We start from the raw sequence: 24,093 nt of genomic DNA on the forward strand, positions 1-24,093 counted from the left end.
AAAATGTTCTTTATTTTTAGTTATTCCATCAATTATTTTTGATAAATGTCTTTGTCTTCAACTTTTCGTGCTTAGCATATTTTATTTCTCTTACGAAGCATTTATTTTTCCTCTTACTTTTTAGAATATTCTATAGACGATTCCAAAAATCTATATTTATATACTCCTATATACAATATGTAATTATCAAATCAATAACAGGAAGCATATTTTCGCTTTCTAAACAAATTATAAAGGTCTTCCAAACTGCTATTGAAAGTAGAAATGACTGATTCAAATAAGATCAATTTTTGTTTCTTTGTTTTATTAAAAACCCAATTCTAGAGAATCGTTTAAAAATAAAATTGATAAATTTTATAGGCCTTCAATTTTTATTTATATAATAGTATATCGATTTGCAGCGTTTAAGTTAAATTTTGATTTATTGTGATAATTATAATTCGGTATTATTTCTGAAGAAATTCTGTTTATTCAGAATTTTAAATGGGATATCTAGGTTTAGTAATAAAAAATACAATTTATTTCCGTTAGTTTTTTCGGGTTATTACTTGATTCTCGCCTTTATTAATACTCTGATACATGATTTTTGACACTAGTAACATAGATACTTTCTGCAGAATCTGGATTAAAAAAGTTATTTAATTATTCCTATGATTATAAAATTCATAGTTTTTGCTATAAGCTCGTTTAGAATTCTTTGCAGCATTATGCTAAGTTTTATGTGTAGTTTTTAACTTCTTCCATCTCCCGAGCACTAAGAGGGTCTTTATACCAAACTCACAATTGTTTTAGCTGTCTACAATGGAGCGGCTAAATGGTAAAGATGGGCCAATGTTTCAGGCTAAAGTCTTTACCACCTCGGCCGTATGGCCAAGGTGGTAAAGCTTATGCTTATGCTTTATATCTGCTCTTACCATGCTGGAAAGCTTATAATAATAATCTTGAATGCAAAAAGTTTTAATATTGACGACAACAATTACAATTTGTTATCGCCAATTTTCACTATTAGATTCACGTGTAGATATTACTCGATTTTTCAATATTTAATAAATTTAAGTAGAAATTTTTCAAGTCTAAACAATTTCATTACTTTCTGACATTAAGTAATTTTTTAAGTTGTATATCTATTCTAACTTTCATTTGAAATCAAATTAATTCATTTAAATTTCATAAAAGCCTAAATCCACATTGAATATTTCCAATTGAGTTATCAATAATTAGACTTTTTTCTTGATGTTTAAATCATTGGCAATATTGCCTGCCGCGATTAATAGGAAGTTATTTTTTATCTAGTTTCAATGTACCAGGAAACTTTATTTCGAATGAAACTAGATTCGTCATTTTTCACTGAAAATATATTTACTCATTTTAAATTCTCTGTAGCAATGTCTTCGTTTTTGTAAATGTTTTTTTTTTTTTTTTTTTTTTTTAATTTCTTAAAAAATCATCAGAAAATTTCAGAATATATGACAAGGAATTCTTTATTTTTGAAGCATATTGTTGATTTAATTAATATTCTTTAGTTAATTAAGATAAATTTCACTAATAAGCTTATTGAAAAATTAATTCTTCAGAATGCACATTAGACTTCTTTTTGTCTGCATTCTCACTTCCATAAATAGATTTCTATCAAGTAAATTGTAAATGTAAGGTACTTGGTAATAATTGATTTATAGTCACTACATTTTAGTAAATTTTGTTAAAAATTAAAATTAATAATCTATCACTTTGAAAAAACTCTTGCGGCAGTATTAATTGTTAAACGTGTTTACTTTATAAAGTGAATTAAATTTGTTAATTTTTACAGGCTTTATTTAATTTACATTCGTTACACTTGATGCTTATAAAATATATAAATCACATAATTATATTACTATATTTTAATACTATAAATCAACTTTCGTTTCTAAAACAGATGAATTCATTTTCAAATTCAGTCTGTTCAAAATTACCTCTGTCATTCGCTTATAATATATAATAACTATTATCCGACTTATCATCAAAATGAATCTGATTACATTCCATGCTTGAATTATATAGAATATTAATAGTCATATACAATACTTGGAAGGAATAATAACGAATAATATACTTGAAAGATGTGAATGTGTTAAAAATTAACTGTAAATAATCAAAATCCTTGAATTGCAATTAAAAAAGGAGGAAAATGAGACGTAAAATTTGCATAATGGTTTATATTTTTCTACATAATTCCAAGAATTCACATCTGTATTATTTTCTTTATCATATGCATATAAATATACTTCTATTTAAAAAAAAATTATCACACTATCTAATAAGTTATAAAAAGAAAAAAATTTAAAATATGGTTATTTTTTTATCATCAAATTTCTTAAACTTTGAGATAAAAGTTTTTTCTAGAGAATGCGAATATGTTTCCAGCAATGTTGAGCAAGTTGCATCAATACAATAACATATGCCATATCATTAGAATATGATTTGCGAACTCGATTAATATGATGTTATCGCTTACATACTTTATCGTATTTGATAGTAATTAGAATTCTGTCTGAATTAACCTTATTTGATATCAAATTCGAATTATTGCAACCACTAAAATAGCGGAGTACATCTTCATTCCGGCCACGATTAATCAAAATAAATCAATAACAAAGTTAAGATTCCATACAAAAAATTTTAGTATTTACAAGATGAAAGATAAAATTTATTTCACGGATTTAATTAACTAATACTTGTGTTAATTAATTAAATTAAAGTAAGTTTATTATAATTATTACCTAATCTTTTGTTTAATAATGGCAAGTTTAGCAAATTTTATTTTGAAATTATTAAAAGTTATAAATTTCTTTTATCCAAGTAAATTTTTGCAAATTTACTATTTAAATATAACAAATTTTTAAATTCTAAAGATAAATCAATGTAGTGATTTTCTAAGAGAGTTAATCATAAATTTAAATTAGTTCCAACAAGAGTGGAATTAAAGTAATTATAAAAAATAGTATGTGGTTCAATAGTCTAGTAAGTTAGTTAAAAAAATTACGAATATATAAAAAAATACAATAGTAAGAAAAATAACGCGATGTGTAGGTAATAACTATATAATTAAATAATTATAAACTATAGAATTAAAATATTCTCTTTTGAGGGTAATATTTTATTTCTAGAAAATTATAATTAAGCTGCAATTTGAAAAACTTGTAAACATATAAATTCCGTCTGTTGTCCATCTGTTTGTCTATCCTTCCTTAATCTCGAGAACGATGTAAGATAGATGAAAGTCGAGACCGGATACGAACTTCAGCTTTGCATTGAAAATGACGTTATTTCAATTCACAAATTTCCCCCTGAAAGGAGTTAGGTAAATGACCGGCACAACTCTGTTGCTAAGAGAAAAAGAATGATGCACAGGCACAGTACTAATTTGAGATGGAAAGCATATATTTTAAATTAAATAAATTAAAAATATGATTACAAAATTGCAACCAACATTATGGCGATGTCACAGTAAACAATTGCTCGTTTCTTCTATATTTGATTAATAAGTTTTATATTATTTTCGCCCGAGATTTATATACATCTGTATCTACATTATTTAAGTAAATAAATATATTTTTTACTTTACTTTTTTATATTATAAATTTAATATAAAAATATATTTTAAAATAAATTATTAAACATGATAATATATTATGAGAACAATCATTAAAAATTTATTTATAAGAATTTGAAATTAAAAAAAATATTGCCATTTATACACTCAAAATTGTCATTATAGGATCACTTTGAATACTGTTGCGTGACTTTCCTATCTTTATTTTTTTTTTCAATAATAGTTTAATAAATGAAAGGGCCTATACACTACAATAATCAAAAGATATACAATATATATATATAAATGTAAAAAGGGAAACAGTTTCGGAAAACGATTAAGAAATAATAAATTTATTTTGCATATTTTTTTATTATTCAAGTAGTTTTTATGTAAAGAGGACACGAACATAGAATAAAAGAATTTGAAAATAAAAGTAATATTTTATGAGTATAACGAATGCCTGAATCCAAATAGATTCATCACTGTCAAGTCACGTGTCTAGAAGATAAATATTTCAAATACCGTGAAAGGTGTGTTTGTACTGAGAAAAATTTTACGAAATTACTTTAGAAATGAACTTGACAAGTTAAGCATGCATATGATTGAATTTTAGATTTCTAAGATTGGTAAATACAAATAAAATTGTTCAGGAAGTTTAACTTAATATATTTTATTGAATTATTTTTTGATGTTATAAATTTAGTTAATCTACAATATTTTATTTCTTTCGGGATTTAATTTATTTTACCGGAAAGTTCATTAATAATATAATTGACTATATTGATGACTTAAAATTTGAGAACGTCAAATAATGAGAATTATTTATTTTATCACATATTTTATATAACATGACATAAGTTTATAACAATAATAATAAAATATTCATAATTATGATAGAAATTTAAAGCATTTTTTTGAGGTATAAAAACTTTTATTTTTATTCAGATTATATAGAAGATAATATTATAAATGCTGTATTGTTTAATGAGCTAATTAATTATTAATTTTCCCCTAAAAATCAAAAATTTATTTTATTTTGTTTGAAATAAAAAGTACTGTAAATTATAATTTCTTATATTTTCTTGTTTTTCGCATTAATAAATTTATTTTTATTTTTGTAGATTAAATTTTTCTCGTTTCTTATTGCTAGAATATACAGTATATTTTGACATTTTAATTAAGTATACCGTGAAAGATATAAAATTTTTATTACAAATAGTTATTACGGAATTTTGCGTGCCAATTTTCTAATATAAACACTAATTACACATTAATATTTTCTCACTAAATTTTCATAAAAATATTGAGAAATATATTAATATATTTCTTAATGCAAATAAGAATTAGTTCTATAGAATCCCATTTAAAAAAAAATTTAAATAAATTTAAATACCGTAATTATATTTTGAAAATTTTCTTTATAGATTTTTAGATTTTAATCTGTATTAGTTTGTTATCTTATATACATATAAAAAGGAAAAATATTTTTAAAACATAATTGTAGAATTGTTCTATTTATTGTAAGATCGAGTAATACGAGGATACGAAAAAAGACAGGAATTCTTATAAAATCTTTTACTTTCTATATTCTATTCGCTTCAGTCAAATACTAAAATTGTTAAATATCTTTAGTAAGAATCACTCGAGTGAAAAATAAGGCAAAATTTTGTATTTTTTTTCTTTTTTTTTATAATAATATCCAACTTTTAAATGCCAAAATGATCACTGGTAGCATCCACGGTTGGTCTGTTGTCAATGTTGTTGCACTGGCTGTAGTGCAGGCATCTGACTGAAAGGTATATAAGGAGCAATGTTGGTGGATTAATGATCCAGACATTCTATCCATGTGATTTTGAAGAAAATCTCCCGCATCCTGACCACAGTCTCTTACTGCGTGGATATATTTGCAATGCACGAATTCGGTGAAAGCGCTAAAAAAAATAAGGGAAAAAATGTAACTTTATTAATTAATGTATAAAAGTAAATATTATGTAGCATAATTTTGTAATATTGTAAAATAATAAAATTTGTTGTAATTATAATTAAATCTTTTTATTGATAATAAACTTAAAACATAAAAGTTTGTTTATTTTTAAAAAGTAAGATAAAATAAAGATAATTAATATTGAAAAAATATATATTTTTTTCTTTTAAAGCTTAGGAACTTTGTTATATTTTACCTAAAAACATAAAAAAAATAAATTGTTTACTGAAAAAGAAATAACTAAGAGCTTCTTCCTAGAAGTCGAAAGGAAAAATTTTTTAATCTCTAAACGTCTTTAGGAAGAAACTTCTCATCGTCAAAGCTACATCAAAACGAAATACATATAAATTACAAAGTTTATATGTCAAGAAAATATTTTTAGCTATCATTCTACATACTTATATTCTAAGATGTAACATAAAACCAGTTCTTCGGATAGGCTTACGTAAAAAAAATACTTTAAAAAATTCTTTGAGACAAAAGGATTATCTTACTAAATAATTTGAAGATGTCATAATCGATGAGAAATTTAATGAAATAATTCTTTGGTTCTCGAATAAAAATTTTAAAAAGTTTTTTTTTTCCTTTTACGATTTTATGTTACTTCTTATACATATATATTAAATGTTTAAAATGATATCTGAAAAATTTTTCTTGTAATATAAACTTGTCTTATTTTACTTTGACATACAAAATGTTTAAAAGCATATTAGTATAAGTATATATTTTTTCAAGTATATTCGTAAAATAAGCGGAAAAAAATTCTGTAAATATGGTAACATAAAGAATTTATACAAGAGCAGACTTTTTACCAAAATTATGAGTGTTAAGGTGACAAAATAATTATACAGCATGGAAGAAAAGCTATAGTAAGTGAATCGTTTAAACGTTTAATTTCAGTAAAATAAAATTTAATTATTTAACGTTTTTAGTATTATTTTTAAATATTTTATGATCAAAATTATATTTCTATTCAGAAAACAAAATTTAATAATTATTAATGAAATTACATTAAATTATTATTTTTATTTTACATTAAAATTAAATCATTTATAAGTAACTATTATTTATAATATAAAAACTTAAAAAGATTTTGTTTTTAATCATAAATTAACATATATAAGAACATAAAAATGGCGAAAAGATTAAATTTAAAGAATTTTAAAGGAGTAATTCTTGTATAACATCCGATTACTATTTGCTGTATGTAATACAAACTTCATGAATTCTTATTTTATAAATATAAATTGTAAACAAACAACAAGAAAAGATGCATTTACTATTCTTTCTAGGTCATATATAAAATTTTATCTATCGCTGATAAATTTATAGGTCTATAAACACATTTAATTTAATAATTTGCATATATATTGACTATAAATTGTACAGAACAGCAGGAGTTGCAAGCCATCCCAATGTCGAGTGTAGTAGAGCATTAAGGTCTTTTGCTTATATTAAAGTGTTATAAGTATCAAAATTGAGATAATAATCAAATATTCAATGACTAAATTCGTTATTTATGTACATGCAGGTTAATTGTAGTTTTATATTAAAGTCATATGTTTAAATAATCTATCAATATAAACATCGCTCCTTATTTTCTCATATTTAAACATTTATTTGATTTATTAAATTTAAAATAATTTATTATAATTTCTCTTATTATATTTCTTTTCGTATTTAGAATAATACAAAATATTTATTGAATAGCAAATAATTAAATTCTATAGAGTCAGTGAAAAAATTATAGGTTAAATTAAATTATTTGTGTATTTCAACTACCAAATACAAATTTGATTATTTTATTTCATTAAATAATTAAAATATTTAATTTAAATTATTAACGTATATGTTTACAGATATTCTGAAAGTAGAAAGGAATTCTTTACTTTTATTTTATTTGTTAATCTGTACATATATTTATTTCATTTAAAAATATAATCAAGTTTTAATATATTTTCATTAACAAATAAGCAGATTAAAATAGGCTATATTTATACAATTTTAATTACATTTTATTGGTTAGTCAATTAAAGTTTATGAGAAATTTAATATAAATTTTAATTAATAAAAAAATGAAAATACTATTTAAGAAATTAAAAAAGAAAATTTACTTAAATTATGTCTTACAAGAAAATTATCGTTTAGTGAGACAATTTTATATAAAAAAAAGATAATTTAAAGACTATATTTATAGAATTAATGCACCTTCTTAATGAAAATAGTTTATTCTTGCAATTAAAATAATACAGAAAATAAATATTAAATATTCGAACATATAATTTAACCTTTAACCTTTGTACAAAACTCACACAAGAATCGTACCAGCAGGTTTCCTTCAAACCATCCTCCACTTCGCTTTTGGTATCCTCTTCATATTCTGATAAGTGAACCATTCTATGATATTGAGTGGCACATTTTCTCTCGTCAGTTGAAACATTCTTGAAACATTTAGCATATCTCAAATATTCTATAAAGAAAAAATATAAGAAATACTTTTAAAATAGTTTCAAGCGTTAAATTTTGTTATAATAATGAAATTTTCCAAAGTTACGATGCCTTTTAAAATGTTTTTTTATGGATAATAAAGATATTTATAACCAGGCATCTACATAGGTACATTAGTCTAGTTTCCTTCTTGAATATTGCTTCAGAAAAGAGCTAATAATGAGAGCAATAAGATGGCATCACTTTTATTGATCTAATCTAATTGGAGTTAGTGCCAAGAAGTAATATCGAAAACCTTTCTAATATGAAATTTTATATTGAATTCTGCTTTTTTCCTTTATTTTTTTTAATCCTGAAACATATTTTGAGGTAGAAAGAATGTATTACCTTATTTTCATTATTAATAAGCTAAAAAATTGTCATTTATTACAGTTTTTTCGGTATTGAAAGTTTTTATTAATATTTTTATTTCAATTATGTGCATAGATTAACAATATTTATAAAAAAACTAAGTTTTTAAAAATTTTTTCTATTAAAATGTCATTATTATGTCTGATACGGATATAAACTATAACGGAAGATAAAAACAAAAAACTAAAATAATTAATTGAAAATAGAGTTATAAACTAGCATTTAAATACTTTAAAAAATTAAATTTAAGCATTATTAACTGATTAAATAAAATAATTTGAGCTTTTTTTTTTCTATAATAAATGTTCACTCGAGAAAGTGTGAAAACACAAAAATAGACCGAAAAATAAATAGAAAATTGCAATTTTGATACCAATCATAAAAAATAATAATAAATTATGATAGTTTTAGCCAAGTTTATCTCGGTTAAACTTTAATAATTAAAACAATAACAACAAAAACAATTGATTAAACTTAACTTTAACCGAATAAAAAAGAAAGAAATAAAGTACAATTATGATAATTTGAAGTGACGTATTCTACAATATAAAATTGCTAGCTTGTTGAAATTTTATTTAAAAAATAATTTCTAACTCACTTTCTTGTACAATTCCAGGAACACAAAGATCTTCGATGACATTTCGTGATCCGGAAACAACAGAATCAAACAATCGCTTTTGAGAAGAAGAAAAACATTTTTTGCTGTGATTTTCCACACAATAAAATCCTTCTTGAAGTTGTCTGAAAATATTGAAAATTATTTTGTATCTTGCATGACTGATGCACTTAAGGCTAAACCAATCGTATACAAAATGACAAGCAAAAGGAGTTTCAAAGATTTATATACAATATAAAATAATAGAATATCTATTTTTCAATCGATTACATTTTAAAAATTTTATTTTAAGTTTCTAATATAAAAAATTATTTTTATATAAAGTGCTATAAGTAATAATTTCGTATGTTAAGTATTTAATATATTAAATAATTATTATATTTTGTTAATAAAAGTTTTTAGTAAAAAAGTGTGGGGAAAAGTATAGAAAACTTCTTATTTGTACTTAATAAAAAATGTATTAATTTTATTTAAAAATAAATCATATTTAATAGGAAAACTCATTCATTGTGAAATTTTTTTTACTTTATTTTAATAATTTAAACAAGTTATTAAAGTATTTATATCAAAGCAACCCCTTCACGGTTTACATTTATTCTCTTGTGAAGTACTATCACTTATAGTCTGTAACATATCATTTAAATATTATGATAGTATTTCCGACATTTGAGAATAAAACACAAATGATCCAGCACATGTTATCACGCCATTTCCTCTCTGCTTTAAAATTTTTATGACTCCATATAAAAGTTTAAAATGTAAATGGTTCTATTACATCGATTTCGTAAAGTAGTAGTAGGCCTACATAAATTCTTTTAAAATGATTAAGCGTATAATTCTATTATTTAATTCTTCATTTATTATTAATATGTAAAAATATAATAAGTGATAAAAAATCTTTAAGACTTTTTAATTAATTTTAATTTATATTGTAACACTTAAATTAATTTAAAGTAATTTTATATTTGTATAAACTATTTAAACTTTTAAATATAAATTTTAATTAATATTTACTTTAAATAAGAATTAATTTAATAATTAAAATTATTTTTCCGAATATAAATTTTTAAATCGAACTTAACAAGTTAAAATAATTTAATTTGTTAATAAATTACAAATAATTAAATGTTTCTTATAGTTTTATTTATTAAAATAAAATTATTTAAAAAAATAAAGTCAATTTATTGTAATAAAATTATAGAATTTTAATACAAAATAAACAAAATTTTTCAGTTTTATAAATGAGTTTTTAAAGAATTTTATTTATTTTTTTCCCAAAATATTTGATTATTTTTAATACATTCGGGTGTTTATTAAGATTTCCTTTGAAAAATGAACTTAAAAAGTAAAAAACTAAATAAAATGCTCTTAATTCTATGCCAATCAAAAGTGTTAACTTAATAAGTTTCTTTGTTCAATTATATTTATATTAATGAATAAATTAATATAAAAGAATTCTTTACTGTATCTTGAACATGTATTATCTTACAATTTAATTAAAAGTTATTAATTTACAAAAATGTTTACAAATAAATGTAAAAAATTGTTTGATTATTCCAATTTCTATTTACTTAACACAACAAGGAAAAATATTTCATAAAATTCGGGATTAAATATAAGAAAAAATTTCCAAATAATAAATTTAATGATTGAACTTCTCAAAATTTTTATTTAGTTCTTCTTTTCCTTATTAATCTTTAAAAATGTTGATACATAACTTACATTCGTATAGAACTAATATAATTTATTAAATTATAAATTAATATAATAATTAAAAAAATTCGTCCAATTTAAACATTTATCTTATCTTATGAATGATAAATGAAATATTTGTAAATGATAATTACATCACTATTCGCGTGTTGTTGGACTAATGTATTTTAGTTAATTAAGAGTAAATTATTTTCTAATATTTATGGTTTGATGAATGTTTCGACACTTAACGAATGCTAAAATAAAGCGTAGTCCGAAATATACTTTATTTAGAGTGATTTTAAGAACAGTTAAAAAATGTTCTTAATTAACCTCAGTTAACCTATTTTTGTGTCATTCTGCATTTAAAAATTATGATGGAACAGTATAACTTAGTTTCAAAATTGCTTTAAAATAAAGATTTTTTTACAACATATCTCTTTTAGACGTTAAATCTGAATTTTTTATAACTCCTTTTTATAAAAGGACAAAATAGAGATTTATTTAGGTATCTGCATCTGGTTTATAGCATAAACAAGCAGAAGTTAAATAAAACATAAAATGTGCAAATGCATAACTGTTAAGACATATAATTTACACGAATACGAAAGTAGTTTACAGTAAAGATGAAATAAGAAAGACATTTTTCATTCTGATTCTTTCTGAAAATGTAACACGTATTATAAGACTGTTCGAAATAACTTTCTTTTACTACGAATGTATAAAACGGTTATACCTGAGAGTACGTTTTTCCTTAAGAAGGTATGAAAATTTAAACGAAATACTAAATCTTGTGGAAAAGAAATTGAATTTTAAATATCAAAAATTGAAGTTATTTATATTATCTTCTATAAGCTGATAGCTTCAGTATACTTATGCATATGATGATTCATATAGGATTATAAAAAATGCATTAAATTCAAATCAACTAGAAAATATATTGAGAGATTCAGTTTCTTGAATCTCTCAGGAGCAATATTTATGAAGAAAATCTCTGATCATTAAAGTAATCTTTAAAAAATATATCGATTTAAATTGTTTTTAAAAGTAAATGTCCGAGATGTATAAGAAGAGAAGTACAATTCTTAAATACTTAAGGTGCAAAAAGCACCTCTGAGAATATTTTTTACGGTGTATTAGTAATTTATTTGCTGACAATTGATTTTCGACAACACATCTCTCAGTAATTAATAACCAAATATTTTAAACGTAAAAACAATAGATAATTAAAAAACTAATCGTGTAAATTCCTCTTAAATTATTTGTCAAATAATTGATTGCGTGCTGTAGAGTTTTATAATAAAGCCTCTCTAAAATTTAATAAAATTATTTTAATTTATGAAATAAATTTTTATATTTATACGATAATTACAATATATAAATCTAATATAATAATAATTAGTTTATTGTGATTCGTAGAAGATTTTATAAACTAACTAAGTGCGATAAATCGTGAAAGAATAAGTAAAAAAAAAAAAAAGCTTAAGTATATCCACAAGCAATTAAGTATTTGGCGAATTACTAGTGCAATAATAGTTTGGCGAGCAATTTTTCTACTAGCAAATGCTCATCAATGAATTTCCAGGCGATCAATTGCTTGTAAGCAATTTCTTGTAAACATTCTGGAAGCGAATTACTATTATAAATCCTGCTACAGTTTCCTATATTACAGTATTTTGTCAAAATTATACTTCTATCTAAAATTTCTGTACTACTTTATCCAGAAAAATTAGCTTTATGTGTCATTTTTTACTGTGTAATACTTCCTTTTTCTGTTATGTACGTGTTCTTGTATTTTATAATATTGAAAAAGTGAAAAAAAAATTGGATTTCAATATTGTGTAAATGTAAGAAATTAAATTTAAATGAAATATAAAACATATTATATATTATTTCCTATTACTTATCTATCTATCAATAAAAACTTATTAAAGGTCACATTTATAAGTTTCTATTGATAGGCCATCATAACATATATGCGTTTACGAAATGAAGGAGAACCATAGAACATCCATTATGAGTCACATGCAATTGAATCGGATGCTTTGGCATGGATGAGGAATGAGATCCAAACTTATGACTCGTAACCACGCCTGAAAAATCCATTAAACTTAGAGAACATCACATGCTTTACTAGGTAAGTACTATACATGCAATATACTTGTTATATAAGTGTTTTCTAATATATTTTTCTTTATATATTAGTATACATATTAATATATTATATGCTAATATAATATACATGTATTGTTTAATTGTTTTATTATAATCATTGAGTATGTAGCGATTTATATTTAACTTTAAAGTGTTATTTATTTAAAAAATACAAGAAAAATGTGAATTTGTTTTTTGTCATAATTTAATTTGTTGAAGTAAGTTTATTTTCGGATTGTTTTGAAAAGAAAACAGTGACAATTGCTGCATGATTAATTGATTAATTCATAAATTGATTTAAATTAAACTTCTGAATTAATTATTTATAAAACTAATTGCTTTTTTTGTTATTTACAGATTAATTTTATCAGATATAAGTCTATTTTTATATTTTGTTTTTTGATTTTTATAATACATGCATTTCCCTAGAATTTTATTCCAAAAAATATTCCATAACATTAATAACTGTTTCTTTGTAATATATAATAATAATGGTTTCTCATCTACAAACTATCAACAAATTCATTTGAAATATTAATTTTAATATATAAAATTTACCTGATAGACAACTGAAAAAAATACTTCTAGGGAGTCATAATTTAATGCCGCTCACGTTTATAAAAGAGTTTAGATGTTTATAGCTTCTTTAAAGCGTACTTACAGACAGACATCTTTCAGCTCCTCTCTGGTAGTGGCAAATGCCAATTTTTCGCTTTGTGTCACCGCTTGTAGAGAAGCCATGCATTTCTGGAAATTCTCCAAGGAGCAATTGAAGCTTTTTCCATTGCATTCTAAAAATTGAATGATAATTCTTAAAATTCCCAAATGTTTTTAATATGTAACTTTAACATTTATTTTTTAAATTATGAGTAATAAAATAAATTTTTCATTTCTAATAGATAAATTTTTATTTAACTATTTTCAATTCTTTGAAATGATGTTAAATAAACGTATTTCTAAAGATCAAATTTAAAGACAAAAATAACGTAAAAAAAAAAAAACAAAATTCAATCATCAGTTTAAATAATGTAAACATGAATATTGCAAATTTAGAATTCTAAATTTTAGTATTTGAAGTAATTTTTAAAATATTTATTAAAACTAATCTAAAATGAATGTAAATAACCGATGTAATTTATGTATAAGGCAAAATAAAGAATGTTACGATGTTTAAACAATCGATAATTATAGAATAAAGGACGATATTGTAGAAAAATTGAAAACTATTTATATGTTTTATAGGTTTATATATTTTTAGTTTGTAGATTTTATATTTTTAAATTTAAAACTCATGTATGGATTTATTCTAAAAATAGCCAAAGAGAAATGAAATATCTATAAATTTTTTCTCCACTTTCTCTGTTATTAATTATTAAAAATTATCATCATGTACAATTACGTTATTGATTTTCTTTTCTAGACAATAAATAAATATAATAAATTACGTCTATTTCATCATTTTTCAGTTTATATTTTGTGTAACTACAGAAATGTAACTTCTTCTCTATTTCCTATTGAATTATAATACTTCTTAAATAAAAATTTTAAAAGATATTTGAAGAAACAAAAAGATCAAAGAAAACTCCTCACACAATATTTAAACAGTTCAAAGGCCACTAATGAAAGATTTAAACTGAATATTGTTATATTATCTATTTCTATTATTATATAAACATTTAGTTATTTATAACAAATTTTAAGATTGTACAGTACATTTATTAATACGCAATTATTGAAGCACCTTACAGTACATTAGTAATTACTTATCAATAGTATTTAAATTAATTAAATTTACTCTCTTTAGAACTATCCTTTCTGCTACTTTTTCAATCTTAGATAAATGTTATAAACATTAATTGCAGTTGCTTTGTAGTCTTATTCCTATGATTTGTTAATTTTTCTGTTTTTAATTTTAGTTACGGTGTGAATTATATTATTTACAGACTAAAACTGACTTATGTAGCGATATGTAAATTGATCGATTTTCTTTTTCAGCTGGGATATGGTATTTTTATCGATATCCTGCACAACTGAATCGCAGAAAACTACAGTTTTCGGTTTGATGACTCAGAAGATAGTTTATAATATCTCTAAAGAAACAAAATTTTAGTTCTATATATTTCTTGCTTTCTTCTGACAGAAGGATATAATTTTTTCTAGCATTATCTTAAAAATTGAGTTATAAAGCTGATATAATTACTATAAAACTCAAGAGATTCTCCGTTATAAAAATAGAAAGTTTGCTGAAAAGATTTTCTTGATAGAATAGAATTAAATAGCGTACAACTTATATTATATTTAAAATAAAAACTATTATGAACAATTAGAATTATCAGTGTCTCATCACACGAATTGAGAAGTAATTGTTTGTAGTTGTTTGCAGTATTGACGACTAACATTATACGGCTAAAACTAAAATGCACTTAACAATATAGAGGTTATGTGTAAGGCAATGAAGAGATTCCAGAAAGTCATAAATCATCTGGATTTATATTGACTCCATGCCAGTGACAAAGGGTTAAAATGACGTGCATTCGTTTAACTAATTGGTCTATCATTATTTGTTTCCTGCTCTCAAAAGAGGAAGTATTTAGAGACCAAATATTGGATGTGTCGTTCATTTTTGATTATAAATAATCTAATTTTTCCAAGCATTTGAACTTCTTTTATAAATTGCTGAACTGTTTTTTTTTTATTGTAATAATTTCCAAAAACATTAAATCAACTTTTACTATTTTTAACATATTTCTTGTTAACGTAAAGTTAAATGTCAATATTTAGTTGGAAATTGTCATTAAATTTTAATTCAAGAAGAATCAATGGGACAGAAACAAATAATTCATAACTTAAAATCTCCTGAATTTTTTAGTTTTGATACTAAACTAATAAATTATAAAAATTTTCTACTTGAAAAATACAAAAAATCAATTTAATCATCTTAAAGCTTTACTTATTTCAATTTAATTATTTATAAATTATTTATAATTTATAAAAAAAAAAAATATCTGAAATTTTAACCTTTAAAATTAAATGAAATTGTAAATAATTTAACGGAAGTATAATATTTTAAATACAATACATTTTTAGTGGTTACTAGTTGAATTATTTTCATAAAAATTAATTAAATATAAATTAAATTTTAAATTTTTTTCTTATAGAATATTATAAATATTTAAAAATTATTATTTTACTTTAATAATCATTAAATTAATACACAAAAATAAATATAGCATTAAAAGTTAATAAAAATATAATAATTAACATTAAGCTTAATGCTTAATTAATAACCATAAAAATAAAATTGAATAAGAAATGTTTTTAAGAGACAATTTTCTATAAGAATAACATATAGCATTTAAAATTTAAGTGGCATTTTCAAAATAATAACTAACATTAGCATAGAAAGTTTTATAATCTTATTATCTAAAGATTATACATTTATAAACCTTCAAGTTAATGTATTGGCGTAGATGTTTGTCCTATTTAATATAAATGATATTATTTATTTATAAATAAAATCGTTAACAGAACACGAATTAAATATTAATTAAGAGATAGAATAAATTCGATTGCAATTACAATAAAAATTTTAAACTTTTCTAGTCTTTTAATCGGCTTTTAATGTAAATTAGCATAATTAAATTTCTGTTTTTTTTTCGAAAATTTATTATGAGAAAATTTAAACTAAACTCAATAAAAAATATTTGCCATTCTGAACTATTGTTAACCGTAACAATTAACGAGTTAACTCTAAGTTGCATTGAATGATGGTTGAATTTCTAGTTGCGGGATGTTAACTAAAGAGTAATAGGGTGTGAAAGTACTAATAAATGTCCATGATTTTCCATTTAAAGTCTTTAACGCCCTCTAGGGGTGATTCTGTCCACATTTGAAGAGTCTTCTCTAAATGAATGGTGAATGATTCCATTCAGTGGTTCATCAAAGGTTCGTACAACTCTTATTTTTTCCCCTTTATTTGTGTATTTTAATTAAAAAATAACTTCAATTTTTATTCTATTTGTTGATTTTGAAAATATAATTTGTCCTGTTTTGTTTGATTTTAAAAGTAAAAAGTTGTTCACTATTGTTAAAATTTCATTAAAACAAATATTTCAAATTAAATTACAATAAATTTGTATTGTGATTGCATATTTAACCATAAAATGAAATTTTATCTTCATTTCATAATAAAAAACATGTATGTAAACATAGAGAAATATGCAAAGAGAAATTATATTATTTGTTTATTGGAATAATCTTGCAACAATAAATATATTAAATGTATTTTTCTAATTAATTTAATTAATTATTTTACAGGATGTTTTATTAAAATCAATAGTAAATATTATATTAACACTTATTTAATTTTTCAATTTTATAATTCTTTAAAAAAGATTTTATCTTTCATTAAAGAGTTATAAAGGTAAAAATTTTAAAGTTATTTGGTTGTTATCTCCTTCCTTACTGATGCTAATTAATAAGTGTAAATGATACCAATTCTCCGAGGAATGGCTTCAATATCAATAATTCTTATTTGAGTATAATTTTTAATTTTTTTCAACGATACTTCTTCTAGATATATGGAATCAAAGGTTAAAATTTTAAAGGTATTTAGCTATTATTACTTTCTTCATTGCTCTTTTTTCAAGTATAAAGGTTCTGATTCATAGAGAATAGTTTTAATTATTTGATTCATAGATGTTTATATTAAAAATTTATTATTTATGAATCTATAAATTAAATTAAAACATATGAAGTATATAACCCTTTAATGTTACACGATTTTAAATATAAATTAATTAACTTATTAAAGTTAATATGATAAAATTGCCTTATTTTATATCAATATAAAACTATAACTTAAATGAGTTTAATTTTATACAGTATTTTATTATCAGTTCTTAGTTATTAAATTAAATTTAATTAAAGTAAAAAAATAATATATTTTAAAATTGTACTTATAACAATTAAATTATAATATCAATTTTAATATTAAGATAATTACTTTCTATTGTTTATTTTTAATTTTAAGGTAGATTTATAATTCTAATTTTAATTATCTCAATTAAAACGTTTTTATTTACAAATTATTTAATTATCTAAATTAGACAACCTGTAAACAAAAATTGATTAAATTGATTTATAATTGCATTTAATCTGGGAAATAAGTGTTTCATAAAAAATTCTGGAGCTACTCTATAAAAAGTTAACATTTTTTTATAGATTAAAATATTTATAATGTTTACTTTTTATAATTCTCTACGTAATCCTATGAAACTTTAATGCAGGGTTTTTAACCATTTTGATTCTCATTCTTCCTAAGTACATTGAACTTAAAGATCAACTTCGTGGGTGGTATAAAGGTAAAAATAGTTAAGCATCCTTTACACCTCTCCTCCTCTATACACCTTTTCCAAATTAAAATTTTATTCGGTAAGAAAATAACGGCAGAAAAACCGATGAGACATCTAACACTTATCCTAAGTTATAGCCCTTTGGGTCTTTCCTGAGGGTCATATCCTACAAGTTAAGAACTTTTGAAATACTGTCTGTACATAAGTCTACTTTTTAATTTTAATTAATGATGGTATTATCAATATTAATTTAAATAAACTATTTTAAAAATTACAGAAATTTTTTTCTTTTCCTAAATCTTATTGATAACGTAGTATTTTTATATTTAGAACTTAAAGCTTATAAGTGTTACGCTCTAATTTTCATCGAAAAAGTTTAAATAATTTTAAATCCTTTAAGATCTAAAAATATGTCTGTGTCATTAAATACTTAACTTTATATTTTAGATAACATTTTTAAGTATTCTTAAACCAGAACTTTTAAGAGTAAAATATAATTTGAAATTTTCCTATGTGTTATTAAAATTTTAGTATACTTCTTGTAATTTCATTTGTTTTAAAGTAAAGAATGGGTTAATAGTAAGTAGGGATTTAGACTCGTTGTACTTCAACAATTTAACCATTTCAGAAGATGAAGATTTAAAACCTATAATATTGAATCTAATATTGGTATTACAGAAAAATTGCAGTTATATTGGAAGAGTTATACTTTCTATAATGACTAGGAAAACATTGCGAAAGTAATTCCTTAAAGCCTCTGAAATCGGTCGTATGTGGATTAATGACAACGACATGCTTCGAAAGAAACAATATTTTGTTGAAAAAACTTTATTTTGATAAATGTATGTTTTTGTTTTCCATAAGATAAGTATTTTATATTTTATTTTGTACACAACAAATCTAATATTACATAACTTAGGTACTGAATGTCAGAAAGGAGAATGATTTTTAAGCATTATAACATAGAAAATAACTTCGTATTTACATACATTTAATTAGTAGAGTTAATAAAAAAACGAGTCATTTTGAATATTTATGCTTATGAGATCAAATATTATTATAAAAAATGCAATTTACCTTTTGTTATTTTCATTTTAAAAACCTTATTCACAATATATAAATAGGTTTTCCTTGATAAAAGTAAATAAACAATTCAAAAAGAATAGAAGGAAAGTACTTCTATTAACTTTAATTGTCAATATAAAAGTGCAGTAGAAATAATTTTTTATATTTTAATAGTTCGGAATTTTTGATCAAAGTAAACTTGCGAGTTATCAAATAAATGATAAAAAAAGAGCACATGACAACTCCTGAAAATTCCGAATTGAACACTGAACTCTCTTTACATTTAAATAAAAATCATTTTTGAAAGAATTGCGTGATGAAAAATATTTTACAATCTAAAAGATAGTAGAAAAATCACAACTTTTATTCTGGAAATGGTCTAAAATATATTTATATCTGTTTTGGAAAATTTTTTCAAAGGAAGATTTTTATGTAATAATGTCAAACGAAATATACAGAAAGGTATAGAAAAACATGCTTATTTATGTTTAACTTTTCTATAGCAAAATTCTTCTTAAACGATTGATACTTACAACTCTTGAACGTGTATCGTATAAAAATATAGGAAAGAGTAATGCGATCGATAAATGTTTGTTACAAGAAATATTTAATTTAATTCGATAAGAATTTAAGACCATTTTAAATTCTGATATTTGAATTAGTAAGATAGCATTAAATTAAAATAATTTATTTAATTGATACACGATTTATCTTTAAGATAATGAAGTGAACATAATTAAAAATAATGAAATATACAGTTTAATTTCTACGAAATAAAATGTAAGCTATACTTTCTTTTTCATAATAAATACAGCATACTAAAAATTTTAGTTAAAATATTGCTTGATAAAATTAAACAGAACCAAAAGAATAAAATCTGTGCTTATAAATTAAGTCTAACGTATTTATTACGTCGCACAGCTTAATTTTGGTTAGTTAGTACGCTATTTAAGTTTAAATAACACATTAACAAAAATCTCATTAAATTTTATTTATTTTATATATTCAGAATGTAATAACAAAATTATATATGGGTGTTTCATTACTGACATTTGTTAATTGGAATAATTTACTTTTTAAATGTATCTACTTTCTCGTTTTATTAAACTTGAAATGTAAGGGAAAATGTAAATATTCGAAAACATTTCAAGATTTTTTGCTATTATGTACTGTACGTACAAAGAAACAATAAACTTCCATTGAGACATTAGATGTTTGCTCATGAACGAACTCGAGTACTTTTACTAAAACACTTTGGAAGTAGAAACATCCTTAAAAATTTGCTTTTATCTCACTTTCCAGGTAGTTTTTGACATCTCAAAACGCTTATAAAGCATATTTCAAACACTTTAAAGTAAAATCTTAAAAGTTACAATTGTTTCAATTAGATAACATTTATGTATTTATAACTTCGATGTTCAATTACAATCTCGTTTATATTTTGGAACAGAAATACAGTCGTATGAGTCCTAATGGGAGACGACAACTCTCACAGATTTAATGCATATAATAAAGTTTGTTCAAATAAAGATTAAACCATTACTAATTACAAATCGTAAATTAACAGGTTTAAATCGATGTTGATAGCCCATGATAAAAGGAAACTTTATAAGTATTTGCCTGTATTATATGCTGTTTTTCCTTTGAACTTTTAACTATATTTGTAACAGCTGTAGATGAGATTTTGTATTTAACACCTTCAATACTTAAACTCAATATTGTTACTCCCTTTATGACGTATATTTGTAACTAGGTTTTTTTCTGATTAGAGGCGTATTTTTATTTATTATTTTTGACTCTTCGGATGCTAAAAAGGCTTTTCATGCAAGCCAGGATGGGTTCTGGCCAGGCCTACGTGAATGGTAATAGACATACAAGACATATTCGAATTAGATCATCCATGAAAATTGCTGATCTGACTCAAACTTAAACCAGAGTATCCTAGATCGGCAGGTTAGTATCTTTACTCCTCTTACTATTATGTAATTCCTCGTTATTGGTTATATCTCTTTCAGGTGGGATAATCCTTTCTTTCGGGACTTCTCTATGTTCTCTGGCAATGTTACTCTCCTTTTAGGATGGCGTTATTTCGTATTATTTTTTTTAGTGATATAATTAACTACGTTGTTCTCACTTTTCTATCCCTGTTTCTATTTTATTCAGTTTTTCTCTCTTCTACTCCCTGTTTCCGTTGTTATTATCGTTTTTAATTAATCAAATTTGATAATTTACCGTTTATTCTCAACAGGAATTTAGAATCTATATTTGGAATTACAGATCTGTGCCACCCGTGAATATTGTCAAGTGATGACTCGTATATAAGAAATTTAGTTTAGTTGACGGATGTTTTGTTTTTGTTAAACTTAATATTATAAACATTTTGTGTTGTACATAGATAAATTTAATTTATGAAATTATTAAATAATTCGGGTTTTTTCCAAGAGCTATATAAATGCTTGACAATTTGTTATCTAAGATTAATTTACTGAGGCTTTAAGAAAATTCCCATCATATTGGATACAAGAAAAATTGATTTGAAAAAATCATGTTATTGTAATTCTGTGTTTTGAATTATTGGAAATTTTATGAATTTTTGTTATTCACGCGCGATATTCTATTGACATGTTAACGAACTTTTGATGAGTTACTTCATTCTACTCAGGTTCCATATTACAGAGAAATGGTTAAAAAAATTAATCTACCGATGAACTGAATTGTCTGTTTGGTAATTATTCCAAGTGGTTTTTTTCGGAGATAATAAATTCATATAGTAATGAGCTAATGAATTTTTCATATTCTGAAAGAATAACGAAAATATTTGCACAAGTTTTTAAATTAATTCATGCTTATTTTAAAGATTTAAATCATTTAAAACCTAATTTTATAATAAGAAATGATAACGTGGGAAACTTCCAAATACTTTGTGTGAGGAAGAGAATAATGGGAAGATTTTAAAAAGAAAAGTGAAAAGAAAGCATTACAGGTTGAATTATCTTAATTATAAAATTAATTATTATTCGCAACGATACTGTTAGTGAAGTTATTTCTTTTTAAATGGAAGACACGTTCCAACACCTGAAGCAGTTTAGTCAATACATTTCTTTTTTGAAAGACTTGTTGATTGGATTTTCCCTGAACCAGATTGTCCTCTTACATTATTCACTAAACCTAATCACGAAATGCTTTTGCTGGAATTGCTACTTCGATGAATCTTAGAATAATTTTTTAAAAATTGTATTTTTTTAAGTTTATATATTTGTAAATTGAGGATTCAAAAAGATAAATGTATTTAATACATTTTAAATTCATAAAAAAAAGGAAAATGAGTTAAGGATTAACTATGATTTATTATTAATAAGCGATAACTTATATGCTGGAGGTTAATTTTGATTCAAAAGTTTATTGTTTAGTTTATTATGAAAACACTAAAATTTGATTTAAAATATATTTGTAGATTTAAAATTAAAGTAGAGTAAACTTATAAGTAAAGTATAAACATAATAATAACAATTCAAACATAAGTTTATCCTTTAATAATGTTCATCCTTTGAAAAATAATTTTCTTTTATAAAGAGATATCATATTAGTGTCGTATTTCATTTCGCGATTTCAAGTTTTTGATACGCCTTATAAACATATTTGTTTTATAAATTAAAATTAAGATAAATTTCCGAAAAATAACCTTTGTATGAAAAGATTGTTTAGAAATTCTAACTTATAGAATTATAAGATAAAAAAAAACTATTGCAGTAGAATTAATGGAAACAGAAACTTTCGTGAGGAAATTTTTAAAAAAATTTAAATTCTTATAACGATTTTCTGTTTTTAATCTATGAATTTTATTTTTCCGTGTGAAATTTTTAGAAAAAATTAGAACTTAATTTCTTTGGTTTACTTTTATAGTTAAAATTAAAACATTAAGACAATTAGAAGTTTGTAAGAAAATTTGTTAAGAGGAGATTTCATGACAGTACTTACCGTAAGACAAGCAGAGTAACATAAACAAAGTCTTGAGCGATGATTGCATGAAAGGACCCTCGGGAGACCCGGTTGTAGACGTCGTGTCTCCTACAGCTCCAACCACTAAGTGTGGCCGCACTTCTCATCCACCACCTGATCAATAGGAAAGGTTCATTCTGTTGCACGCAGGCGGAGCACTCCTGTCCTTACACAGATCAAGGGTTAATAGTTCGCTAAATGACGACTGAACTCACACTATGACCTATTCTGATAACTCATTGTTGGCATCGTGTTTCATTTATTTTTATGTTCCTTAATCAATAAAAACAAGAAGTGAGACAGCATATCATTAATAGCAAGAAATAGAAGTTTGGTGTTTAAATTCTCTTACAACTAACTTTATTTTTTAGCGAAAGGACTAATTAAACGATCAAATTGGAAATAATATACACATAAAAAGTATTTTAAAACAAAATTATTTTATAATTTCATGTATTGACTGCATACGAAAATCCATTTTGTTGATTAAAACGAAACAACTTATATAACAGAAAAAATATTTATTCGAAATATATTTAAATGTAAATTCATTTAGGTTATTAAATTGAAACGAAACAACTTATATAATAAAAAAATTTTTCTAATAAATATTCAAATGTAATTTAATTTAAGTTATTAAATTGTGTATTAAAATTTTGGAAAATGTATGAATTTACATTTAAAATAATTTCAAAAATAATAAGTTTTATATTTTTCATAAATATTATATATTTTATATTCTAATATAAAACCACACCATAAATAATATGAAAATAAATAAGTTTAATATATTTTA

The 24,093-nt window shown here is 22.9% G+C and overlaps 1 protein-coding gene across 3 annotated transcripts; it reads right to left on the reverse strand.

The window, feature by feature from the left end:
- Nucleotides 1–5,104: 5,104 nt before the first annotated feature.
- Nucleotides 5,105–23,400, reverse strand: LOC136977707 (uncharacterized). Of its 3 annotated transcripts, none has more exons than XM_067273251.1 (5): nt 23,277–23,400; nt 13,541–13,670; nt 9,016–9,158; nt 7,884–8,028; nt 5,105–5,505 (listed from the first exon to the last, which is right to left on the reverse strand). In XM_067273251.1, exons 1-5 carry the CDS (start codon nt 23,323–23,325, stop codon nt 5,262–5,264), a joined length of 711 nt encoding a protein of 236 aa, XP_067129352.1. In that variant the 5' UTR covers nt 23,326–23,400; the 3' UTR covers nt 5,105–5,261. The 3 variants fall into 3 exon arrangements, with proteins under 3 accessions (XP_067129352.1, XP_067129350.1, XP_067129353.1); XM_067273249.1 differs by having other exon boundaries at nt 7,854–8,028; XM_067273252.1 differs by having other exon boundaries at nt 5,280–5,505; nt 7,871–8,028.
- Between the last annotated feature and the right edge of the window lie 693 nt (nt 23,401–24,093).

Source organism: Centruroides vittatus, unplaced genomic scaffold (assembly GCF_030686945.1).
Source record: "Centruroides vittatus isolate TY-2023 unplaced genomic scaffold, ASM3068694v2 contig_474, whole genome shotgun sequence".
NCBI lineage: Eukaryota > Metazoa > Arthropoda > Arachnida > Scorpiones > Buthidae > Centruroides > Centruroides vittatus.